The sequence below is a fragment of the Astatotilapia calliptera genome, chromosome 12 (genome assembly GCF_964374335.1).
Source record: "Astatotilapia calliptera chromosome 12, fAstCal68.1, whole genome shotgun sequence".
NCBI lineage: Eukaryota > Metazoa > Chordata > Actinopteri > Cichliformes > Cichlidae > Astatotilapia > Astatotilapia calliptera.
In genome coordinates, this window is record NC_137433.1 from 15824597 (window position 1) to 15846421 (window position 21825).

At 45.5% G+C, this 21825-nt stretch overlaps 1 protein-coding gene across 1 annotated transcript; it reads left to right on the forward strand.

Annotated features, from left to right (window-relative positions):
* Positions 1-4041: 4041 nt before the first annotated feature.
* LOC113033703 (inositol polyphosphate-5-phosphatase A-like) lies at positions 4042-21548 on the forward strand. Its single transcript, XM_026187755.2, has 9 exons — positions 4042-4166; positions 10682-10723; positions 11408-11508; positions 11762-11846; positions 19068-19141; positions 19227-19338; positions 20086-20154; positions 20234-20290; positions 20941-21548. The coding sequence occupies exons 1-8, from the start codon at positions 4155-4157 to the stop codon at positions 20276-20278; spliced, it is 540 nt and encodes a 179-aa protein (XP_026043540.2). The 5' UTR covers positions 4042-4154; the 3' UTR covers positions 20279-20290; positions 20941-21548.
* Positions 21549-21825: the final 277 nt, after the last annotated feature.

Below are 21825 nucleotides of genomic sequence, written 5' to 3' on the forward strand. Positions count from 1 at the left end.
TGTTAGGAGGTGGTCAGAGGAGGCAATAGCGGAACTACAGGGCTGTTTCGAGGTGACCGACTGGGAAACACTCTGTGAGCCTCACGCCGAGGACATCAATGGGCTTACTGAGTGTATCACAGACTACATAACTTTCTGCACCGACTCCATTGTTCCAGCTCAGACTGTTCATTGTTACCCAAATAACAAGCCGTGGGTGACTAAGGACATCAAAGCCCTCCTCAACAACAAGAAGAGGGCTTTCAGAGGGGGCAACAAAGAGGAGGTGAGGAAGGTCCAGGTGTTACTAAAGGACAAGATCAGAGAGGCTAAGGACAATTACAGGAGGAAGCTGGAGTGGAAACTCCAGCAGAACAGCATGAGAGAGGTGTGGAGGGGCATGAAGACCATCACTGGATTCAGGCCAACCAACAGCAGGGGAGCTGAGGGAGGTGAGAATAGAGCCGACGAGTTGAATCTGTTTTTCAATAGATTCGACACCACAGTGTCTGCTCCCACCCCCACAACCTCACCTGCAGTCAGCCTGGAATCCAGAGCCACACCACTGTGCCAGCCTCTCTCTTCACATGTTGCCTCCTGTGAGATTCCTGACACCCCTCCCCCACCCATCACCTTCACTCAATACCAGGTTGAGATGCAAATGAGGAGACTTCACTCAGGCAAGTCTGCTGGACCAGACGGAGTGAGTCCCCTTGTCCTCAAGGCCTGTGCCCCCCAGCTGTGTGGAGTCTTTCATAAACTGTTTATGCTGAGTCTGAGTCTGCAGAGGGTCCCGGTGATGTGGAAGACATCATGCCTCGTCCCTGTACCAAAGACGCCTCGTCCCAGTGGCCCCCAGGATTACAGGCCCGTGGCACTGACCTCCCACATCATGAAGACCCTGGAAAGGCTCATCCTGGACCAGCTGCGACCCATAGTAAGACCACATCTGGATCCCCTTCAGTTCGCTTATCAGCCTCGTCTCGGAACAGAGGACGCCATCATCTACCTGCTCAATCGTGTCTACACCCATCTGGACCAGCCGGCGAGCACTGTGAGGGTCATGTTTTTTGACTTTTCCAGTGCTTTCAACACCATCAGGCCGACCCTCCTGGGTGATAAGTTAGCAGCGATGCAGGTGGATGCTTCTCTGGTGTCCTGGATTGTTGATTACCTGACAGGAAGACCACAATATGTACGTCTCCCACAGTGTGTGTCTGACAAGGTGATTAGCAACACAGGGGCACCACAGGGGACTGTCCTCTCCCCCTTCCTCTTCACCCTCTACACCACAGACTTCAGCCACTGCACAGAGACCTGCCATCTTCAGAAGTTTTCTGATGACTCTGCGGTGGTTGGATGCATCAGCAGGGATGATGAGACAGAGTACCGGGCTGTGGTCGACTCCTTTGTCACGTGGTGTGAGCAGAATCATCTGCAGCTCAACGTGGCAAAGACCAAGGAACTGATCGTGGACTTCAGGAAGACCAGGAAACACTTGACCCCTGTTTCAATCCAGGGGGTCAGTGTTGACATTGTGGAGGACTATAAATACCTTGGAGTACACATTGACAATAAACTGGACTGGGCTAAAAACACCACAGCACTTTACAGGAAGGGCCAGAGTCGTCTCTATTTTTTGAGGCGACTGAGGTCCTTCAACATCTGCCAGAAAATGCTGAGGATTTTCTATGAGTCTGTGGTGGCCAGTGCGATCCTCTATGCTGTTGCATGCTGGGGGAGCAGGCTGAGGGTCGCAGATGCCAACAGACTTAATAAACTGATCCGTAAGGCCAGCAATGTTGTGGGGATGGAGCTGGACTCCCTCAAGGTGGTGTCGGAGAGGCGGATGCTGTCCAAGATAAAGACAATGTTGGATAACACCTCCCACCCACTCCATGACATGTTGGTCAGTCACAGGAGCTCGTTCAGTGAGAGACTGAGATTACCGAAAAGCACCACTGAACGACACAGGAAATCATTCCTGCCTGTGGCCATCTCCCTGTACAACGCATCCACTTAACACACTGTTTGCTGCTACAACTACACGTTTCTTTTCCAAATATTTATTTATAAGTGACTTATGTATGTATGTATGTATATATATGTATATATTGTACTATTCTTAGTTAGCGTATTGTCTGTCTTGTCTTAATGTTGGTTTAAAATGGAGCACTGTAACAAAAAATAATTTCCCCCAGGGATCAATAAAGTATTCTGATTCTGATTCTGATTCTGATTTAGTGATGGTTGGTTTATCACTGATAAACATATTCTATGGAAATAGAAAGAAAAAAGCTGCGATCTGACCAAATGGATAGAAGAGCATGTGGTCAGCCCATTAGAACACCGCCCACTTGCAGAAGGTTTCCCAGGGTTTGTCAGCAGCAGATGCCCAGTCCTGGCTGCTTATAAAGCTCTCTCTTTCTCAGACACACACCTTGATAAGCTCCTGCAGATTCGTATCGCAGGGCTGCATGAACGTCAGTGGTGACGCTGCTGCTGCTACTACGAAGTTTCCTTGAAACTGCTTGCGTTGTTAACATGGAAACAGACACGGATGTGCTTCTTGTCACTGCAAACGTCGGCTCACTCTTTAATAATGTAAGTAGAATGGCATCACAATTAAAGTCACACTATAATGATGGTATAGTCACAGGATTATGTAAAAACTCTAATAGGCTCATGCATAAATAAGTAAGGCAGGGTATAGGGTATGAGGAAAGCTGGGGGGGGGGGGGGGGGGGGGGGGGGTTTAACATTGAATGGGCTCCATTGCATGGAAGAGGATTAAGGCCACTGGACGTCTTTTTGTTTGTTTTTCCAGAATTCCGAGGAAAAAGTTTAGAATCCTGAAAAAGTCTTCTCTTGTCTTATTCTGAAATCTTAGCAATGCCTTTCTTGCTGCAACTCTTCCAGTCAAACCTTCAACTCGAAGTCTTCTAATCACAGTTGAAACTAAGACTTGCTTACTCCGACCGCTATTAAGCTGCGCTTGAAGCTGTTGTCCTGTGAACCGCCTATCACGCAAGCTGGTAACTATCAGAAACATCCTCTGATTAAGCTGTGGCTTTTGATCAGCCAGACCTCTTCCTGTTAGAGTTTGTTTCTGAGTGCCTTTTGACGGTGAAGGAAACTGTACTGACACCTTGACTTTCTTTGTAATTTTTCTGGAGGTTTAGAATGTTATGATGGTCTGTCTCTCTTCCACACACTACATTCTGCAGTGCAGTACTGTTCAACTGATGGTCACGAGGGTGTGGTGCTCTGTGTTCTCTGCTCCCGTGTGTCCTCACACCCCGTGCTCTCTGTCTTCTTGTTTTCCCACGCTCCTTCTGGGGGAAATAACAGAGGCATCTGTCAGGACACTCAACTACAGAAAGCATACACTCACTAGCCGCAGCTCACTAGGAAAATTGACTTGGAGCTCAATCACACTCTTAAATAGCTCCCCTGACAAGGCTGATCAGCTGCAGGTGCGTGGCAATATCTTCAGGTGTGGCCAGTCATGCAAGCATGAAAACACAGGAACAGCAACACAGTGCAGCAAAAACGCATATTAATATTATATTTTAAAATTATTTTATAAAAATAATTTCATAATTATAATTTTATAATTTATAATTATTTTATAAAATAAATTAATTCCTTCTAACAGAACGCACACACACAGATATAGTCTTGTGAAAAAGAAAAGGCATTCTCTTTCAGTTCTAAGGTTTAATGTACTGAGTTATACATGTACATGTTATACATGTACATGTAAAACAACATGTTATTATTATGGGAAAATGTAAAAACAGTGTATCTAAAATTAAGTACACCCATATTGTAGGGGTGCAACGATATTCGTATCGATATTGAACCGTTCGATACAGTGCTTTCGGTTCGGTACGCATATGTATCGAACAATACAACATTTGTAATTTATTTTATCAACTTTCCTTCTGACGATGCTGTCTGTGTTGAGCGCTCAGTGAATCTGTGTTCGACTACTCCGCCTAGGCTGCACTGTCAAGCGCAGATCCACTGAGCGCTCAACACAGACAGCATAGTCAGAAGGAAGAGCGCAGGGCAAGCTAGCAAGACAGAAGTTAAGCTCTCCTTGCAACATGGCACTCCCCCACCCTCATTCAGATCTGGCGTTTGGAATTATTTTGGTTTTCATGTGACGTATGACCCTGAAGGTAAGCGAGTCATGGACTAAAGTAAAACAGTATGTTGGATGTGCCATGCAATGCTCAATTACATTGGTGTGAACTAGTGTGTTAGCGCAGTTAGCTCGTTAACGTGTTGGCCGTCTAGCCCCATGCACGGGGCGATCGGCGGTAGCTCGTTAACGGAGATTTGCCGTGTTGTGGCGTTAAGGTCATTTCAACGAGATTAACCTGAAAGCACTAGTGGGAACACAACGAATATGACTGCACATTTACGCCTACATCATCCTAGTGCAAAGACAAAAACAACAAGCATGCTACTAACTTTAGCCGAGTCATTTAGACAGCTGTTAGCACATGATTCTCCTTATGCTGCTGAGAATATAGCCCAGAAGAAGCGGATAGTATCGCTTTTATTTTGGAAAGAGACATTTCTCTGTAATAAACTCTCTTTTCCTAAGATGAGTGATTCCTCAATCAGATACAGGGCTTGCAATATCGCTAGCCCGACGTCCCGGGGCTAGATTTTTTCAGTCGGGCTACCAGAATCTATCTCTGCCCTGCCCGTCGGGCTATTGTAGGAAGTAAAAATATATGTCAATGCTTTTGCATTCTTTCAGAAATGTAGCTGGGTAATTATGTCATTGGCATCGGTGAGCCACTGTCAATATGTGACATATTGAAATCGCGTTTGAATTTGCGCTTGTTTTTTGCTTTCACTTTGCAATCGTGCGAACTGTGTATAGAGAGCGACAGCACTGATCTGTGAGTGATGATAATTTGTGCACCAATTCCTCTGACATCGTCTTATTAATCGTTAGCTTACTATGCAAACATGACAAGTGAAATCTCCCGCAGCAAGCTTAAACATGTGAGAGGTTGATCGTGCAGAGAATCGCTGAGCTTATGTGAGTGCGTGTGTAAAAGCAGCAGGATTTATATTTTAGTTCTGCTGAGCCAAATAAGACAGGTCAGGGTGAAGAAGTGACAGCCAAAGAAAAGCTTACCACAAAACGGAGAAGTTATGACAAATCAGACTATAAGGCAAAAAGAAAGTGCAGCTTTATGGTTTCATGGACAAAATAATTTCTATGGCTGCAATATGACGAGCTAAATAACCAGGGCTGCACATAAGTGGTCCGCAGGTGCGCATTCGCTGTCAAAATAAAAAACACGCACAAGGGTTAGGGTTAAATTTAAAAACTGTACTTTTGAGTTAAAATATATATTTATAATTTTAATAAATGACAAATTAAAAAGGCATGAACCTTTTTTTTGTATCGAAAAAATATCGAACCGTGACACCAAAGTATCGAACCGAACTGAACCGTGAATTTTGTGTATCGTTGCACCCCTACCATATTGCTTCCATACCAGGTAAGTAGCCGCCAGGTGCTGCTAATTAAGTGGGCGTGATTAACTGATCATCAGCAAGTGTGAGCACCTTTATGAAAAAGAAGTTTTTCTAGCATATGTTAACAAAGACAGAAAGACACCAGCCATGATCTTGAAATGAAACGCAATGAAATTGCAAATAAAAACCTAAGAACTACACATCAGATTCTACAAGTCTCAGTTAGAATGTTAAATGTTACAACTCATGACAGTATTTTGGCCAAAATAACATCTCTGATAGGCAGAGTCTCCCACCCCATGCATGTAAATGTTGGTGAACTGCAGAGCTCCTTCAGTGACGGACTGCTGGATCCTCGATGCATGAAGGAGCGTTTCCGCAGGTCCTTCCTCCCTGCAGCTGTCAGACTGTACAATCAGAACTGCTCCCAACAATCACAGATTTTACATCAGCGCTGTAACTTGCACTATTTTATCAACCGATTCACACTATAACCAGGGTTTTTCATTATTATTATTAGTCCTTTTACCTCCAGGTAAAAAATCTCATTGAGATTAAAAATCTCATTTTCAAGAGAGACCTGGCATCATGGCAAAAAAAGTCAAAATACACATACCACATAAGTATATAACAAGCCTCTTATCTGCATTTAATTTTATTTAATTTAACTTGGCAGCACAGCTTTGGTTTGCAAATTTGCATCTCATCAAATCACAAGATTTCTCAACCAATGTCCTTAAGAAAGACGAGACTAAGATGAAGATGTTTCACCATAATCCATAGTATCACATTTGACAATAACCAAACACAGCGTATCAGCAAAGACCTCATACAAGCCGACAAGCACAGCACAGCAGCCAGAGGTTGTGGGGGCCTTGCAGTGATTGAGCCATGAACTCTACTGTATGCAAAAGTATTATACAGTCAAATATAAGGCCATCTGTCTGACAGCCCAGATTGTGTCGTGCTGCAGGGCAATGACCCCAAGCAAAGCAGCTCCACATTGATTTGAGAGAGTGATAAAGTCATATAGATAATGATTACTCCTAAGTTACTCCTGCATACTCCTACAAGACATCAGATCATTTAGTCTACTTAGTTTACCACACACTAGATCTGCATTTTGCTTTAGTTTTTGTTAAATAAATAATTCCACAGTGTAATATGTAATGTGCAGTTGTTTATGTGGGACGGTATTTAATAATTTTTGAACCTGCTAGGGGCAAGATAAACTATTTTTTATTATGTCCTAGTAAGTAAAAGCTTAAAACGGAGAGAGGGTGTTATTTATTTTACCATGACTGCAATATTTTTAGTCCTTTAGCTTTGAACATTTTAAATAGTTGAAGATTGGCTAACCTTTTTTCTTTAATTTGGTGTAGTTATGATATAAAGTGAGATGTTATAACTTTAAAATGTATTAATAAGTGGGCATGGAAATGATTTCCATGCCCACTTAAAGGAGCAATGTAAAAAAACTGTGATATCAAAATACATTGTCCACAATAATACTGCTATCATGGCACTGTGACTCTGTGATAATTGAGACATTGCAATAGCAGTGATATATGATTATATCTGTGCAAGTGAGGGAGAAAATACCATTTGAAAGGAAAAAACATGAATTAAATATCTATTGTGTTGTCAAATTCAAATTCAAATTCAAATTTTATTTGTCACACACACACAACCATACACAGTATGACATGGGGGTGAAATGCTTGTAGCTGTACAATGCCCGACCATTAAATGACAGAAGAAAAGTTTTACAATATTTACAATTTACTACAAAAATTTACAAATTAACTTAGGAATTTACAGTAAAGAATGTGCAAATAGCAGAAGAGATTATAAAGATAAGGATTATAAATTATAGGAACTATAGGATTATAGGAAATGTGTGGTGGTGCGTGTGGTGACGTGTGTGAGAGTCCAGTCTTATAGTGACGTGTTTGGGAGAGTCCAGTCCTACACCTGGTTCAGGGCCCGAATAGCCTGGGGGAAGAAGCTCCTCCTCATTCTCTCTGTTTTGGCCTTAAGGGAGCGGAAGCGCTTCCCAGACCTCAACAGTGAGAAGAGTCCATTGTTGGGATGGGAGAGGTCCATCATAATCTTCCTAGCTTTGGACTTGCACCGCTTGGTGTAGATGGACAGCAGGTCAGGGAGCTCTGATTGAATGATGCGTTCTGCCGAGCGCACCACCCTTTGCAGATCTCGTCTGTCCTGCTTGGTGCTGTTCCCAAACCAGGTGCAGATGTTTGACGTCAGGACGCTCTCGATGGTGCAGGAGTAGAAGTTCTTGAGCACCTTCAGTGGCAGATGGAAGTCTCTAAGTCTTCTGAGGAAGAAGAGACGCTGACGGGCTTTCTTAACCAGGGTGTTGATGTGACAGGACCATGACAGGTCCTGAGTGATGTGGACACCCAGGTATCGGAAACTGTCCACTCTCTCCACTGGCGTGCCACTGATGATGAGGGGTTTGTAATTCCTCGCCTGCTTTGTAGTGAAGTCCACGATCAGCTCCTTAGTCTTGCTGATGTTTAGGAGGAGGTTATTCTCCTGGCACCAGGTCTCCAGGTTCCTAATCTCCTCCAGGTAGGCCGTCTCGATGTTGTCGGAGATCAGGCCCACAACAGCAGTGTCGTCAGCAAACTTGACAATGGAGGTGGTGTCGGATGTGGCTACACAGTCATAAGTGTACAGTGAGTACAGCAGGGGGCTTAAAACACAGCCCTGAGGCACTCCAGTGCTGAGTGAGATGGAGGGGGAGACTTGTTTTCCTACCCTCACTGATTGGGGTCTGTCTGTGAGGAAGTTGAGGATCCACTGACACAGTGATGAGCTGAGTCCTAGATCCGTCAACTTGGTGAAAAGCTTAGAGGGAATTATTGTGTTGAATGCTGAACTGTAGTCCACGAACAGCATCCTAACATAATTCCCTCTGCCAGTGTCCAGGTGACTCAGGGATGTGTGGAGCAGGTGAGATATGGCATCGTCTGTGGAACGATTAGTCCGGTAAGCAAACTGAAGTGAGTCGATGGTGGGAGGAAGTGAAGAAGTGATGTGATCTCTCATCAGTCTTTCAAAACACTTCATCACAATTGAAGTCAGTGCTACTGGACGGTAGTCATTGTGGCAAGCGGGCTGTTGTTTCTTTGGAACAGGGATAATAATGGACCGTTTGAAGCACGTGGGAACCACAGCTTGGGCCAGGGAGAGGTTGAAGATCTCCGTGAACACCGGTGCTAGTTGATCAGCGCAGGCTCTAAGGACCCGGCCAGGGATTGCATCTGGTCCTGCTGCCTTCCTGGTGTTCACCCTCCTGAAGGTGTTCCTCACGGCATGCTCTGTGATGACGAATGCATTTTCTTCATTGGTGCACTCCGAGCGCGGGCAGCCGTTTGTTGTTTTAATTGATGCGGCGTCGAAGCGAGCATAAAACGTGTTCAGCTCATCAGCCAGTGAAGCATCGGCATTCATCATTGAAGAAGCTGGTCGTTTATAGTCCGTTATAGTCCGCAGTCCTTTCCACAGGCTCCTAGAGTCGCACTGTCGTAGCTGTGACTCTAGTTTTTCCCCGTAGCTCCGCTTTGCCTTTCGGACCGCGCTGCGCACGTTGTAGGACGCAGCCTTGTATAGGTCCATATTACCGGAGACAAGCCCTTCATTGTAGGCAGCGGTGCGTGATCTCAGAGCGTCGCGGATGTTTTTATCCACCCACGGCTTCTGGTTGGGAAACGTTCGGATGATAGTTCTTTCTGCTGTGTCGTCCGCTAGTTTCCCGATAAATCCCACAACCACTTCCGTAAACATGTTGATGTCATCAGAGCTGCGCCGAAACATGTCCCAGTCTGCGTCATCCAGTGCGTCCTGCAGCGCGGCCACCGATTGGTCCGTCCAGCGAGCGACCTCCCTCCTGATTGGTGGTTGCTGCTTTAGCCTTTGTTTGTAAGCAGGTATGAGGAAGATGGCGGAATGGTCCGATTTTCCAAATGCCGGCAGGGGTTGAGCCTTGTAACAGTTCTTGAACGGGGTGTAGCAGTGGTCTAATGTCCTCGTGCCCCGGGTGGGGCAGTTGATGTGCTGGTGAAGGTTGTGAAATGTCCGTTTGAGATTCACTCTGTTAAAATCTCCCATAACAATGAGTGCGGCATCTCGGTGAAGTGTTTGTTGATGTGTGAGAGCCTCATGTAGCTCACATAAGGCAGTGTCCGAGTCCGCGTGAGGCGGAATGTAAACAGTGCAGGCAATGACCGCAGTGAATTCCCGAGGGAGATAGAAAGGGCGACACTTAACGATCAAAAGCTCCAGATTGGGCGAGCAAGAGCGTGTGAGTGGGGAGATGTTTGTGCTGTCGCACCATCTGTTGTTCACCATCAAACACACTCCACCACCTCTTTTCTTCCCCGACTCCATTGTCCTGTCCATGCGGTAAACCGAAAAGAACCCCGTCGGCTGTACGGCGTGGTCTGGTATCGCTGGGTTCAGCCAAGTCTCGGTAAAGCAGAGGAGGTTGCAGTCCCGAATGTCTCTCTGGAACTTGATTCTGGCTCTGAGGTCATCAAGCTTGTTCTCGATGGATTGAACATTGGCTAGCAGGATACTGGGCATGGGTGCGCGGTGTGCGCGAGCCCGTAGCCTGTTCCTGATGCCGGCTCTTTTACCTCGAGGCCGTCGCTTAGGGTCGCGTCCTTTGTTCTCTCTCAGGATCTCCTTTGGCCAGGTTGGGTCCGGAGTTAAACATGGTGAAATGCTCGTGTACTGCAGACCAATAGAAACCAAAGTGTCTCTACTGTAGCAGATTTGTGTGTTTTGCATGATGCCCATGCAAGATTATCGCAGATATAGCAAAAAGTGACGAAAAACTGCAAAAAGTGGAGAAGTCAGGGCAGAGCATCCAGCACGGCAGCCGACCTCACCGGCGCCATTTTGTTATGAGTTTCTTTTTCTTCACTGCAAATTGGTTAACCTCTGCTGCCTTTAGCCTCACGATCTGTGAAATTTAAATAGGGACATCATGTTATCATAGATTAAAACGGGAAAGTAAATATTATCCATTTTTGACACCTACAAATAAATAATCTATGAAAAAAATTCTGATTTCCAGATGTACTGAAAAAAATGTGTGGATCTGAGCCCAAATTATCTGAGCCCATATATATATATGTTTGTTTGTTTTTACATTTCATAGGTCGGTGAAATTCAAAGTGAATGGTTAAAACAACTGTACAAGGTAAGCTTGAGCTTCTGCATGTTGCAATAATAATATTACAGTTTGTTTTGTTTTGTTTTGTTTTGTGGAGAGTATGGCCACTTCTAGGAAGCGAAACCTGTGTTGGTTCTGGCCACTGTTCTATTATACAGTTGTAATTACTGATAGCATATCTGCATTCAAACATCACTAAAGCATATGCTTTTTAAAAAGACCACTCGAGACAAGCTGAAAGGTCAAATATTTAAGATGTGGACATACTTCAACATACAAGAAAACATTCCACTTTAAAATTGAGAGAAAGTGGCCTCTTTTTGTACAAATGGTGTTCTTTACTAGTGAGGATAAAAAGGCAGGATGATTTCCTTTATTTTATCAAATAATCAGTAAGCAAAGCTAACTACAATGTTGCTGTTTTTATTTATTAACAGGAATGATATGTGATTACCTTTTTTATACTTTAACTGCTTAAGATAACTGAACCTCTCTTTTTTAAGTATAATTTGGGATATTTTAGTACGTTTGAGCTGCTCCTGCTCTATTTAACTTGGGCGGCATTGCAAACACAAAATTTCTTGTATCTGACATTACAAATTAAAAGGCTTCCCTGGAGACGATCATCATTATTGACCTTCTACACCGCTCAGTGCTCTTTAGTGTAAGCATGTACGTTGCACTGAGACTTTTTGCTTTGCTGTATAACAGACTATCCAGAGCTACAAGCCACACTTCATTGCCCTGCACTTGCAGGAGGTGGGAGGAAAGGACTACATGTTAAACATGGGCCATGCAGAAAACTTGTTCTGGTAGGATTAATATGCTGATTATAATGCATTTTGCCATTTCCATTGATTCGTTGTTGTCAATTAAACAGTTCGTTATAATGTGTCAAAAAAATGAAAACCATCTACAGTTACAGTATATGTCATTTGAGAAGCGAGAACCAGTCAAGTCATTACATCTTTATTTAAAATCATAACATTAATTGATGGCTTTTAGATATGTATACAAAGAAACCTCCATTGCAGTGATCATACTTTTTTGCTCTGCTGTTACCAGGACCCTCGGTTCCAGTGAAGAAATGAAAGACTTTGACAGGTCTTGCATTTATGTGGACAACCAGTTCAAAGGAGATAGCTTCACGGTAAGAAAAACAAAAATGTCTCATACAGAGCAGTTGCTGTGTGATAACTGGATGCAGTCAATGTATTCTGCTGGGGAAAATCAGACGTTTCTGAGAGTGACGTCCCAGGGATCCCAGGGGCTATGTTGTCTGGGGGCTTTTGCCCCCTGGTAGGGTCTCCCATGGCAAATTGGTCCTGGGTGAGGGACCAGACAAAGAGCGATTCAGAAGATCCTTATGAAAAGAACATCGAGGGAACAGTTTACCCTGCCCGGGATAGGGTTACCGGGGCCCCGCCCTGGAGCCAGGCCCGGGGAGGGTGCCCGAGGGCGAGCGTCTGGTGGCCGGGCCTTAGTCCATGGGGCCCGGCCGGGCACAGCCCGAAGAGGTGACATGGGCCCATCCTCCCGCAGGCCCACCACCCGCAGGAGGCGCCATAGGGGTCGGGTGCATTGTGTGCCGGGTGGCGGCCAGGAGCGGAGGCCCTGGCGGACTGACCCCCGGCTGCCAAGACTGGCAATAGGGACATGGAATGTCACCTCTCTGGTGGGGAAGAAGTCTGAGTTAGTGCGTGAGGTTGAGAGGTACCGGCTAGATATAGTCGGGCTCACCTCTACGCATGGCTTGGGCTCTGGAACCAGTCTCCTGGAGAGGGGCTGGACTCTGTCTCAGTCTGGAGTTGCCCCTGGTGAGAGGCGGCGGGCTGGGGTGGGTATTCTAATATCCCCTCGGCTTGCTGCCGGTACGTTGGGGTTTATTTGCCTGTTATTGGCCATAACGAACACCTTGTTCGAACATAAGAGTGTCCATAAGTGCACGTGGCACCAGGACGCTCTAGGCCATAGGTCGATGATCGATTTTGTAATCGTATCATCAGACCTGTGACCATATGTTCTGGACACTCGGGTAAAGAGAGGGGCTGAGCTGTCAACTGATCACCACCTGGTGGTGAGTTGGATCAGGTGGCGGGGGAGGACGCTGGACAGAGCTGGTGCACCTAAACGCGTAGTGAGGGTGTGCTGGGAACGTCTAGCAGAGGCCCCAGTCCGCGGGATCTTCAACACACACCTCCGGCAGAGCTTCAGCAGCATTCCGAGGGAGACTGGGGACATTGAGTCCGAATGGACCATGTTCAGCGTCTCCATTGCCGGAGCTGCTGCATTGAGCTGCGGCCGCAAGGTGGTTGGTGCCTGCCGTGGTGGTAATCCCCGAACCAAATGGTGGACACCAGAGGTGAAGGGAGCCACCAGGCTGAAGAAGGAGTACTATCGGGCTTGGTTAGCCTGTGGGACTCCGGAGGCAGCCGAGGTATCGACAGGCCAAGCGGAATGCGGCTCGGGCAGTGGCTGAAGCAAAAACTCGGGTGTGGGAGGAGTTCGGAGAGGCCATGGAAAAAGACTTTCGGACTGCCTCGAAGAGATTCTGGCAAACCGTCAGGCGTCTCAGGAGGGGAAAGCGGTGCTCTACCTGCACTGTGTATAGTGCTGGCGGAGCGCTGCTGACCTCGACTGAGAAAATTGTCAGGCGGTGGAAGGAATACTTCGAGGATCTCCTTAATCCCACTGACACGTCTTCCGAGGAGGAAGCAGAGTCTGGGGATGAGGGGAATGACCCGCCAATTTCCGGGGGCGAGGTCACTGAGGCAGTTAAACAACTCCTTGGTGGCAGAGCCCCGGGTGTTGGTGAGGTCCGCCCCGAGTTCCTGAAGGCTCTGGACGTTGTAGGGCTGTCCTGGTTGACACGCCTCTGCAATGTTACGTGGAGATCAGGGGCAGTACCTGTGGACTGGCAGACCGGGGTGGTGGTCCCCATCTTTAAGAAGGGGGACCGGAGGGTGTGTTCCAACTACAGGGGGATCACACTCCTCAGCCTCCCTGGGAAAGTCTATGCCAGGGTGCTGGAAAGGAGAGTTCGTCTGCTAGTCGAACCTCGGATACAGGAGGAACAATGCGGTTTTCGTCCTGGTCGTGGAACACTGGACCAGCTCTTTATCCTCTCGAGGATACTTGAGGGTGCATGGGAGTTTGCCCAACCAGTCTACATGTGTTTTGTGGACTTGGAGAAGGCATTTGACCGTGTCCCTCGGGGTGTCCTGTGGGAGGTGTTGCAGGAGTATGGGGTGTCTGGCCCATTGCTACGGGCCATTCGATTCCTATACATCTGTTCCAAGAGCTTGGTTCGCATTGCCGGCAATAAGTCGGACTCGTTCCCGGTGGGTGATGGGCTCCGTCAGGGCTTTGTCTCCGGTTCTGTTCATAATTTTTATGGATAGGATTTCTAGGCGCAGCCAAGTGGCGGAGGACTTTCACTTTGGTGGCCTCAGAATCTCATCTCTGATTTTTGCGGATGATGTGGTTCTGTTGGCTTCATCGGGTGAGGGCCTCCAGCTCGCACTGGAACGGTTCGCAGCCGAGTGTGAAGCAGCGGGAATGAGGATCAGCACCTCCAAATCTGAGGCCATGGTTCTCAGCCGGAAAAGGGTGGAGTGCCCACTCTGGGTCGGGGATGAGTTCCTGCCCCAAGTGGAGGAGTTCAAGTATCTCGGGGTTTTGTTCGCGAGTGATGGGAGAAGGGAGCCGGAGATCGACAGACGGATTGGGGCTGCAGCTGCAGTAATGCAGACGCTGCACCGGTCCGTCGTGGTGAAGAGGGAGCTGAGTGTAAAAGCGAAGCTCTCAATTTACCGGTCAATCTACGTCCCTACCCTCACCTATGGCCACGAGCTGTGGGTAGTGACCAAAAGAACGAGATCGCGGATACAAGCGGCATCCGTTCGGCCATCCGGGAGGGGCTCAGAGTAGAGCCGCTGCTGCTCCACATCGAAAGGAGCCAGCTGAGGTGGTTCGGGCATCTGACAAGGATGCCCCCTGGGCGCCTCCTGGGTGAGGTGTTCCAGGCATGTCCCACCGGGAGGAGGCCCCGGGGCAGACCCAGGACACGCTGGAGAGATTATATCTCTCGGCTGGCCAGGGAAAGCCTTGGTGTTCCCCCGGATAAGCTGGAGGAGGTGGCTGGGGAGAGGGAGGTCTGGGCCTCTTTGCTTAGGCTGCTGCCCCCGCGGCCCGGCCTCGGATAAAGCGGATGAGGATGGATGGATAGATGTTTTTGGAATGACTTTCCCACCTTCCTAGCAAAAGAGAAAGAAAGGAAAAGCAACTCAAGACTTTTGCACAGTAGTGTTTTTTGGTTTTGTTTTTTTAAGTATTAACCCACACTCCTCCCAGGTGATACCCTCACACTGAACATTTGACAGTAGGGGTCAATGGCTGCATCTGCAGATTGAAGCTGTGTGAAGTCAAAAAAGGGGATACTCAGTGGCCAGGTGAGAGTAGAGACAGGACAAAGTCAATACATTTAAGTCTAGATTAAAACTAGGGCAGCTGTCTTCTAAGGCAGAAGACAGAATCTAGCTAAATCCAGTGGAGTGGTTTGGTTTAAACTAGATTAAAACCAACAATTATATATTTTAAAATAAAATAATTAAACATACTCACCGAAAATGGATTTAGCTACATTCTGGGCCGCGTTTCCGAATGCAGTAGGTAGCGAGCTGACTGGAGACCGTAACAGCCAATCAGAATTTTTGCATCAAGTCTGTGATTGGCAGGTTTTGTGGCACACTTACAGTATAACGGTGTACAGTGGTCCCTCGCGGTCCTGATTGGCTGTAGACCATTGTCAATCAATCTCGTGCCTCCTGTCTCCTGAATAGTACAGAATGCGTTCAGTTGTCCAATTTATATAAATATTCGATCGTTAGCGGTGTGACTCTGAAATGCTGTACTGTATGTTTGTACGTTTTCTCCCCAACAAACACCACAATGTCGACGAAACGTTTTGCACCGTCGTCAAAGGCACCTGCGGGTATCTTTGGTTTCATTCTGTGATACTGGACTTATTTTTCTACGAAGGTTTGAACTTTGAGAGTGTTTAAACAAGAGAGAAAAGTGTGAAAATGTTCATGCCTGTCTGAGAAAAATGTATAAAGTGTGTAGTCCGGGGTTTTACAGCCTTAAAACATCTATAATAACTGTAAAAAATAAAGTTGGCTACTTCGAGGATTTCATCTATTTCATAACTCCCGCGATAAACGAGGCACCACTCTATAGAGAGTTGAGCGCGCACGAAGCAGAGATGTGAGCATGAAGACCTAGGGCAGGTCCGCAGGTATCTGTCAGCACACAGCAGAGATCTGAACAAGAGCAAATGCCAACAACTGAGCGAGAGGGGCTGTTATTGTGTGTGCAATAATAACAAATAATAGCAAACACTGAAATACACTTCTTGCATGAAGAAATTAATTTTGTCCCCTCAAATTAAACTTTTCTTCGCTCAAAATAACCTTCTTCTCAAAATGCAACATTTGCGCATGCATTTCTTTTAACGTGCGATCAGAGAAGAGGCACAGAAATAAACAATACTTTGGGCCGATGTTAGCAAGTGTGCGTTCATAGAACCAGTAAGTCACGTTGGGAACCTATTTTTATTTCTGTTGCAGTTAATTTACCCATGTAGACACCCATTACTACTGCCTGTGTGACAGCTATGCTGTAGAAGTAAAGTAGATAGTAGCCTGACTTCACAGGGTATTTCTAAGTTGTTTTCTGTTGTTGTGGAGAGTAATTGTTCAGAAAGGTTTTACCTGATGCAGTTACTGTGCTAACATACGAACCTGTTCTTGCTAATAACCCCTGTGTAAACATAGCGGCATTTGATTGAGCAATTGTGTCCACTAGAGGGTGGTGTTGATTTAATCTAAATTGGCTATAAGCCATCCTGTCATGTCTTTATGATAATCTTTTCATGGTGTCTGTTTCTGTCCACGCTTAAATGGTGGTGTTCTCTGTAGTGCTTAATGTGAGAGATGCTGAACCAGTGAAAGATGTTTATGTTATTGTACTAATTTAAGAACCACATCCGTACCAGCTAGAGCGTGTGTTCGATGCGGGCCAGTTTTAAATAAAGTTCTTCAGCACTGTGACATAATTCCCCGTCTCTGACCGGACCTTATTAACAGGGAACAGTACAGAATCACGTTTCAGAGATAGTGGACTAGTGTGTTCACATTCTGTTGTAACCCATAAACTGAACGGTAATGTAACGACATCCATCTTTCACTTTCACAAAAGTAAAACATCACCACTTCCACCTATAGTTGGTTGTAATGGAGGTGGAGTAAAATGGATCCACTCTTCCTGCCCAGCGCGTACTCCCCATGCAAGGGAAGCAAATTCTGTCGGGGATACCTGCCTTGGCACAACACGTCCTTGCACAACAACCTTGTGTTGCAGCCAATGAAACAGACTCTTCCTCCTTTGCCCAGGTGTGCTGGGGCACAAGCGGTTAATACCTTTTAAATGGTTTTAATTTTCTGTCTTTATTGATTTTACATTGCACGATTAATCAGATAAGAGGAGCAGGGAGTTAGTACATTTAAAATTGTTAGCCCCACGTCAGGGATGATTGGGTACAAAAACAGACACGCACACTTCAGGGCCCTTTTGGAAATATTTTAGTATTATTATTGTTGTTGTTGTTGTTGTTATTTGCCTGTGCCATTTGTCACTTTAGCAATCAGAATTGTTTTCTTAAGGCCAGCCAAGAAAAACAGGGGAACGGGGGACAGTAAGAGAAGACACTGAGAGAATCCGTTGGATCACCTGTTAAAACAAGAAAAAAGAAAACAAACAAGAGAACAACACAATACAGAGATCAAAGCAACAACTAGATATGTATAAGTAACAGTAAATACTAAATATTGAATGTTATTGAGCAGCACGCAAGGCCAACAGCGCACAATATGCTTTAAGATAGCATACAAGGAAGATATAGTTTGTGTCTGTGAGCACCCGTGTGTACACCTGTGTGCATGAGCGCGTTTGCGTTCAAAAGGTTTCTCCATGTAACAATCTGCTAGAGGGTGTGGGAAGCCATAGCCCTGGCCCCAGAGCATGAAGCAGCCATGGAGAAGACCCAGGCCCCAGACATCCACAGGCCCTCCAGAGTGTGAAAGCCCAAGGAGGACCACTGGAGAGGCAAATGCACCACATTCCCAGAAAGAGCTGAGGAGAGCACCAGATGTGGGGTCACCCAGCAGCCACGGTGCAGATGCCACAGGTGGCTGCGGTGATGAGCCCGCAGGCCATGCCGGCAGACAGTCATGCCAGAGCGGATCGAGCCCCAGTCCCTGAGGTCCGAGGGAACCCCACCCCCCCAGATAGGGTCCGACCTGGCCAGGGGCGCCAGGCCTCACCAAGCAGCCAGTGGGAGTATGCGGGGTACATACCTGAGCGCCCAGCCCCAGACACTGAGAACCACCAAAGGTTCTGAGGGCTGAGGGCATCAGTTTGACATAGACAAACTGGCACACACAGACACAAGCATACATTCCCACCCTCATGCACATAAATACAAATACTCAGCACTCGCGCAACGTGGAGACAAACAGAAATGAACACTATACACCCTTTCACACTTCCCAAACATACTTTACACTCCGAGGTTCAGGTACCACCGCCCCCAGGGGGGCAATGAGCCCCCAGAGCCAGGAGATGTTACCCTTTTCCCTGGGGTGGAGGGACGGACTGCCCCCGGCCCGGCAGCTGCAGGGATGGCCCAGCGTCCCAGACCCCGACCAGACTGCCAACTCCTCCCAACCCCCTGCCCCGATCGTGTACAGAGAATGGGGGTGTGAAGACCCCACACCTTACTCAGCCCGCTCATATGTCTTGTTGATGTGTAATGTTCTAAAGTGCATTTAAAACACAGGAGTGGCATGGTGCTTCCTGCCAGGAAGCAGTAGGTGTCAGCAAAGCCCCTCCTGCCCCTCCTGGGGCATCGGCCCCAGGAAAGACTATTATTTAAAGTTTGCTGTGTTTTCGGAGAGTAACAATGCACTGTGTCATACATTCAAACTACAAAGCATACCAAATGTTCTTACTTTCTTTGAAGAAAGTACTGCCCCTGCCCCAGTCTAAGAACTGAGACTGAAGGAGTCACTTGGATGAGTGACGAAATGTTTCTCCCACAAAACGCTACGTCCAGATGAACAGAATCAACTTTTGGAGATCAGCAGGAATACTTCAAAGAAATGACAGCGCAGTAAACACAAAAAGGGAGAAACATTAGTAGCAGTAACCCAAATTATCCCCCATGTTAAATCTGCACTCACTCACATCATGCTTGTTTTTCATGTGTTGATGTTTGTAGTCATTTGTAACCATAGTGGCTTCTTTCCCTCAGCTTTTGAAGTATGACAAAGAAGTTGCAGCCTTCGATGATGTTATTAGGGAAGAGGACATCAAGTTTCCACCAAGGTCTGTAACTCTGCTACTTGCTGCAAATTTCTGCCATTTACTTTTCATGCTTTAAGAATTTGTTCCCCTCTTGTCTTGTGCTCAGCTACCCATACAGTGAAGAGCATGCTAAACCAACCCAGTACATGAACACTCGCTGTCCTGCCTGGTGTGATCGCATCCTTATGTCACATACAGCCCAAGATTTAATCCACAGGGTGAGTCTTTGCACAATCACATCATTTCATGATGACAAGAACACAATTTGATATAATACGTGAGTTAGCATGACGTGTTAAGGAAGCACTTTGGCAAGCTAGCCAGCCAACATTTCTAGTCAATGTGTTTTAGCAGTAGCATTAGTTAGCAACATTTTAAGGTTAACCAATTATGCTGCATGACTCTGACTCTGGTTAGTTCGTAAACCTTTGCTGATAGTGACGGGTTAATTTATCAGCCAGAGCAGTTCTAGGGGTTTAAAAAAATTAGCTAGCATTATCTATTTAAGATAGTGTTTCGCTACAATATGTAGCTTGCAGTTTGTCTGTTTTTGCAGGAAAGCTAATGTTAGCTAACAGATGGTGATACCTGTGTTTGCAAAAAGACTTCTTTTCCTGTAGAAGTCTGTGAGCCAAAGTCTGTAAAAGTCCTCCTGAGTTTTTGGGATTGTTCTGGATCATATTTTGAAATTGAGGATTAACTTTGGTGTAAAACTACATCTTCATTGCATAAGAAGTTGTAAATCACAAGTCATTAGACAACGGGCTTCGCATACTTTGGTACACGGTTTTACATTCGTGCACACATACTGTATAACCTTTAATATATAATGTGATGTAAATCCACTATGAACATAATCCAGCCCACACAAATGTGATACTCAAAATTTAACTTAATATAATTTAAGAAGAATCTGTTCGTTATGTTTACATATAAATGATCTTCAAGTTCATTCTTCTTTTCAGAGAGACGATGGTGAGAAGAGTGTTGTTTACAACACAATGGGTCCTAATGTCTGTATGGGAGATCATAAGGTAACAGATTACATAAGCAGTGTGTTGTGCACATCAGCCATGTGGACTGACTCTGATGTTTTTTGTTTTTCTTCTGTAGCCTGTGTTCTTGTCCTTCTCACTGAAGACAAATGACCACATCTGATACTTCTAAATGGTAAGAAGTTTCACTGAGTGTGTGTGTTCTGTACTGCATGTGCAAGTGCAGCTGAGTCGATGTGGTAATTCCAGTGAATGGATTCAGTGTGAGAGAGTGAGCGCAGTAATCTTTCTCTGGTCCCTGGAGAGCCATAACCTTACTGGCCCAGTGGAGTCGGGATATGAACTAAGTAATGCGTGCGGGACATAAGAGATCCTTTGTGCACATCGTAGTTGGAGTGCAGGCGATCTGCACTCTCGCTGATCTATGTCTATTGAATCCTCCTCACTGTCACTGTGGCTACACATTAGGTTTAATGCTGGCCTGCTTTTCATTAATTACCACATGGATGGCTGGCTGGAGACACATTCACATTGTGCGGGGCATTTTTACGGCCATTTTTATGGCCATGATTTTGTTTTGCTGCCATTTCAATTTTTTTTTTAAGGAAGAACTGCCTTTTCATGATTGTCCTTCTTCACAATGGGAGTGCTTGAAGAGGCTACAACTATCTTCTTTTGTGTTTTTGACATTTCAAGGCATATGAAAGGTTTGGCCTACTGCTATTATTTTTAGGCTACATTTTAGCTCTTGCAAGGTGTGTTCATAAACATGTTGTTTATGTAACCGTTGTTTTTTTGTGAAGTAATGCCTTGTGTCTTGTCTAGGCTTTGCTGCCTCCGTCCTGATTGGGTGCTGCTGCCTAAATCAAGTCGATCAGCAAAGCCCTGTATGTCTGGGGAGCTGTACTTCTGGCCATTTTGACTGCTCATACTCACTCATTGGGTTTTAGAGGCTTAAATGCCTTTGAGTTGTATTTTTAGCCACATGTGATTTTGTTTAGACTGTGTTTGTAGGGTAGAGCTGCCTTTAATTTGTTATCCCTAATTTTCTCCTGTTTATGTGGTGATTAGGTAGGTTATTTTTGTAGGGTGTATATTTTGTTTTATTTGGAATTAAGCAAGTTAACTTTTAATTTCTTTTTAGGGATGTTGTATTTGTAATATTGGCAATATTTCCTTAAACTTAAATGTCAATCTGAACCAAACCGAGATTTAAACTAGCAGAAAATAAACATTTAACAAAATCTTATTAAAAATTATTTTCTTGATATTTAATCTGTGTATTAATAAATATACTATAAACAATGTTAATGTAACTAAAATAGTTGGTGAAATGAAGGAATAAAAAACTAAAACTCACTTTTGAGAAGTACATGAAGTTTGATCCATGCTTAATAAACTTGAGCTTAAAGTGAACTCTCCAAGTTGCCTCATCAGAGAGTTGCAGTCAGCTTTGTTTGCTAAGCAGCTTCAAAAACTTATCTTGCAGGTGTGCCTGACACAGTTATTGTGTATGCTCTTCATCAGTAACAAGCAGCTCATTTGCTGTGAAACATAAACTTTCTATTCTCCCTCTCTTATCTCCAGTGGTACCACAGCCATAAAATATTTCTTAATGAACCGTTTAGAAAATCTTTCCCCCGACACACACACAAAGAGAAACAAAAACCCAAATGCTTCTAAAATGTGAAATTTAATTTGTATAGCCAT

Excerpts from the sequence above, each read along its gene's own strand:
- LOC113033703 (XM_026187755.2), top strand. Across the intron at positions 10,724-11,407 it reads GGTTAAAACAACTGTACAAG|ACTATCCAGAGCTACAAGCC; the intron begins GTAAGCTTGAGC and ends GCTGTATAACAG. Across the intron at positions 11,847-19,067 it reads TCAAAGGAGATAGCTTCACG|CTTTTGAAGTATGACAAAGA; the intron begins GTAAGAAAAACA and ends TCTTTCCCTCAG.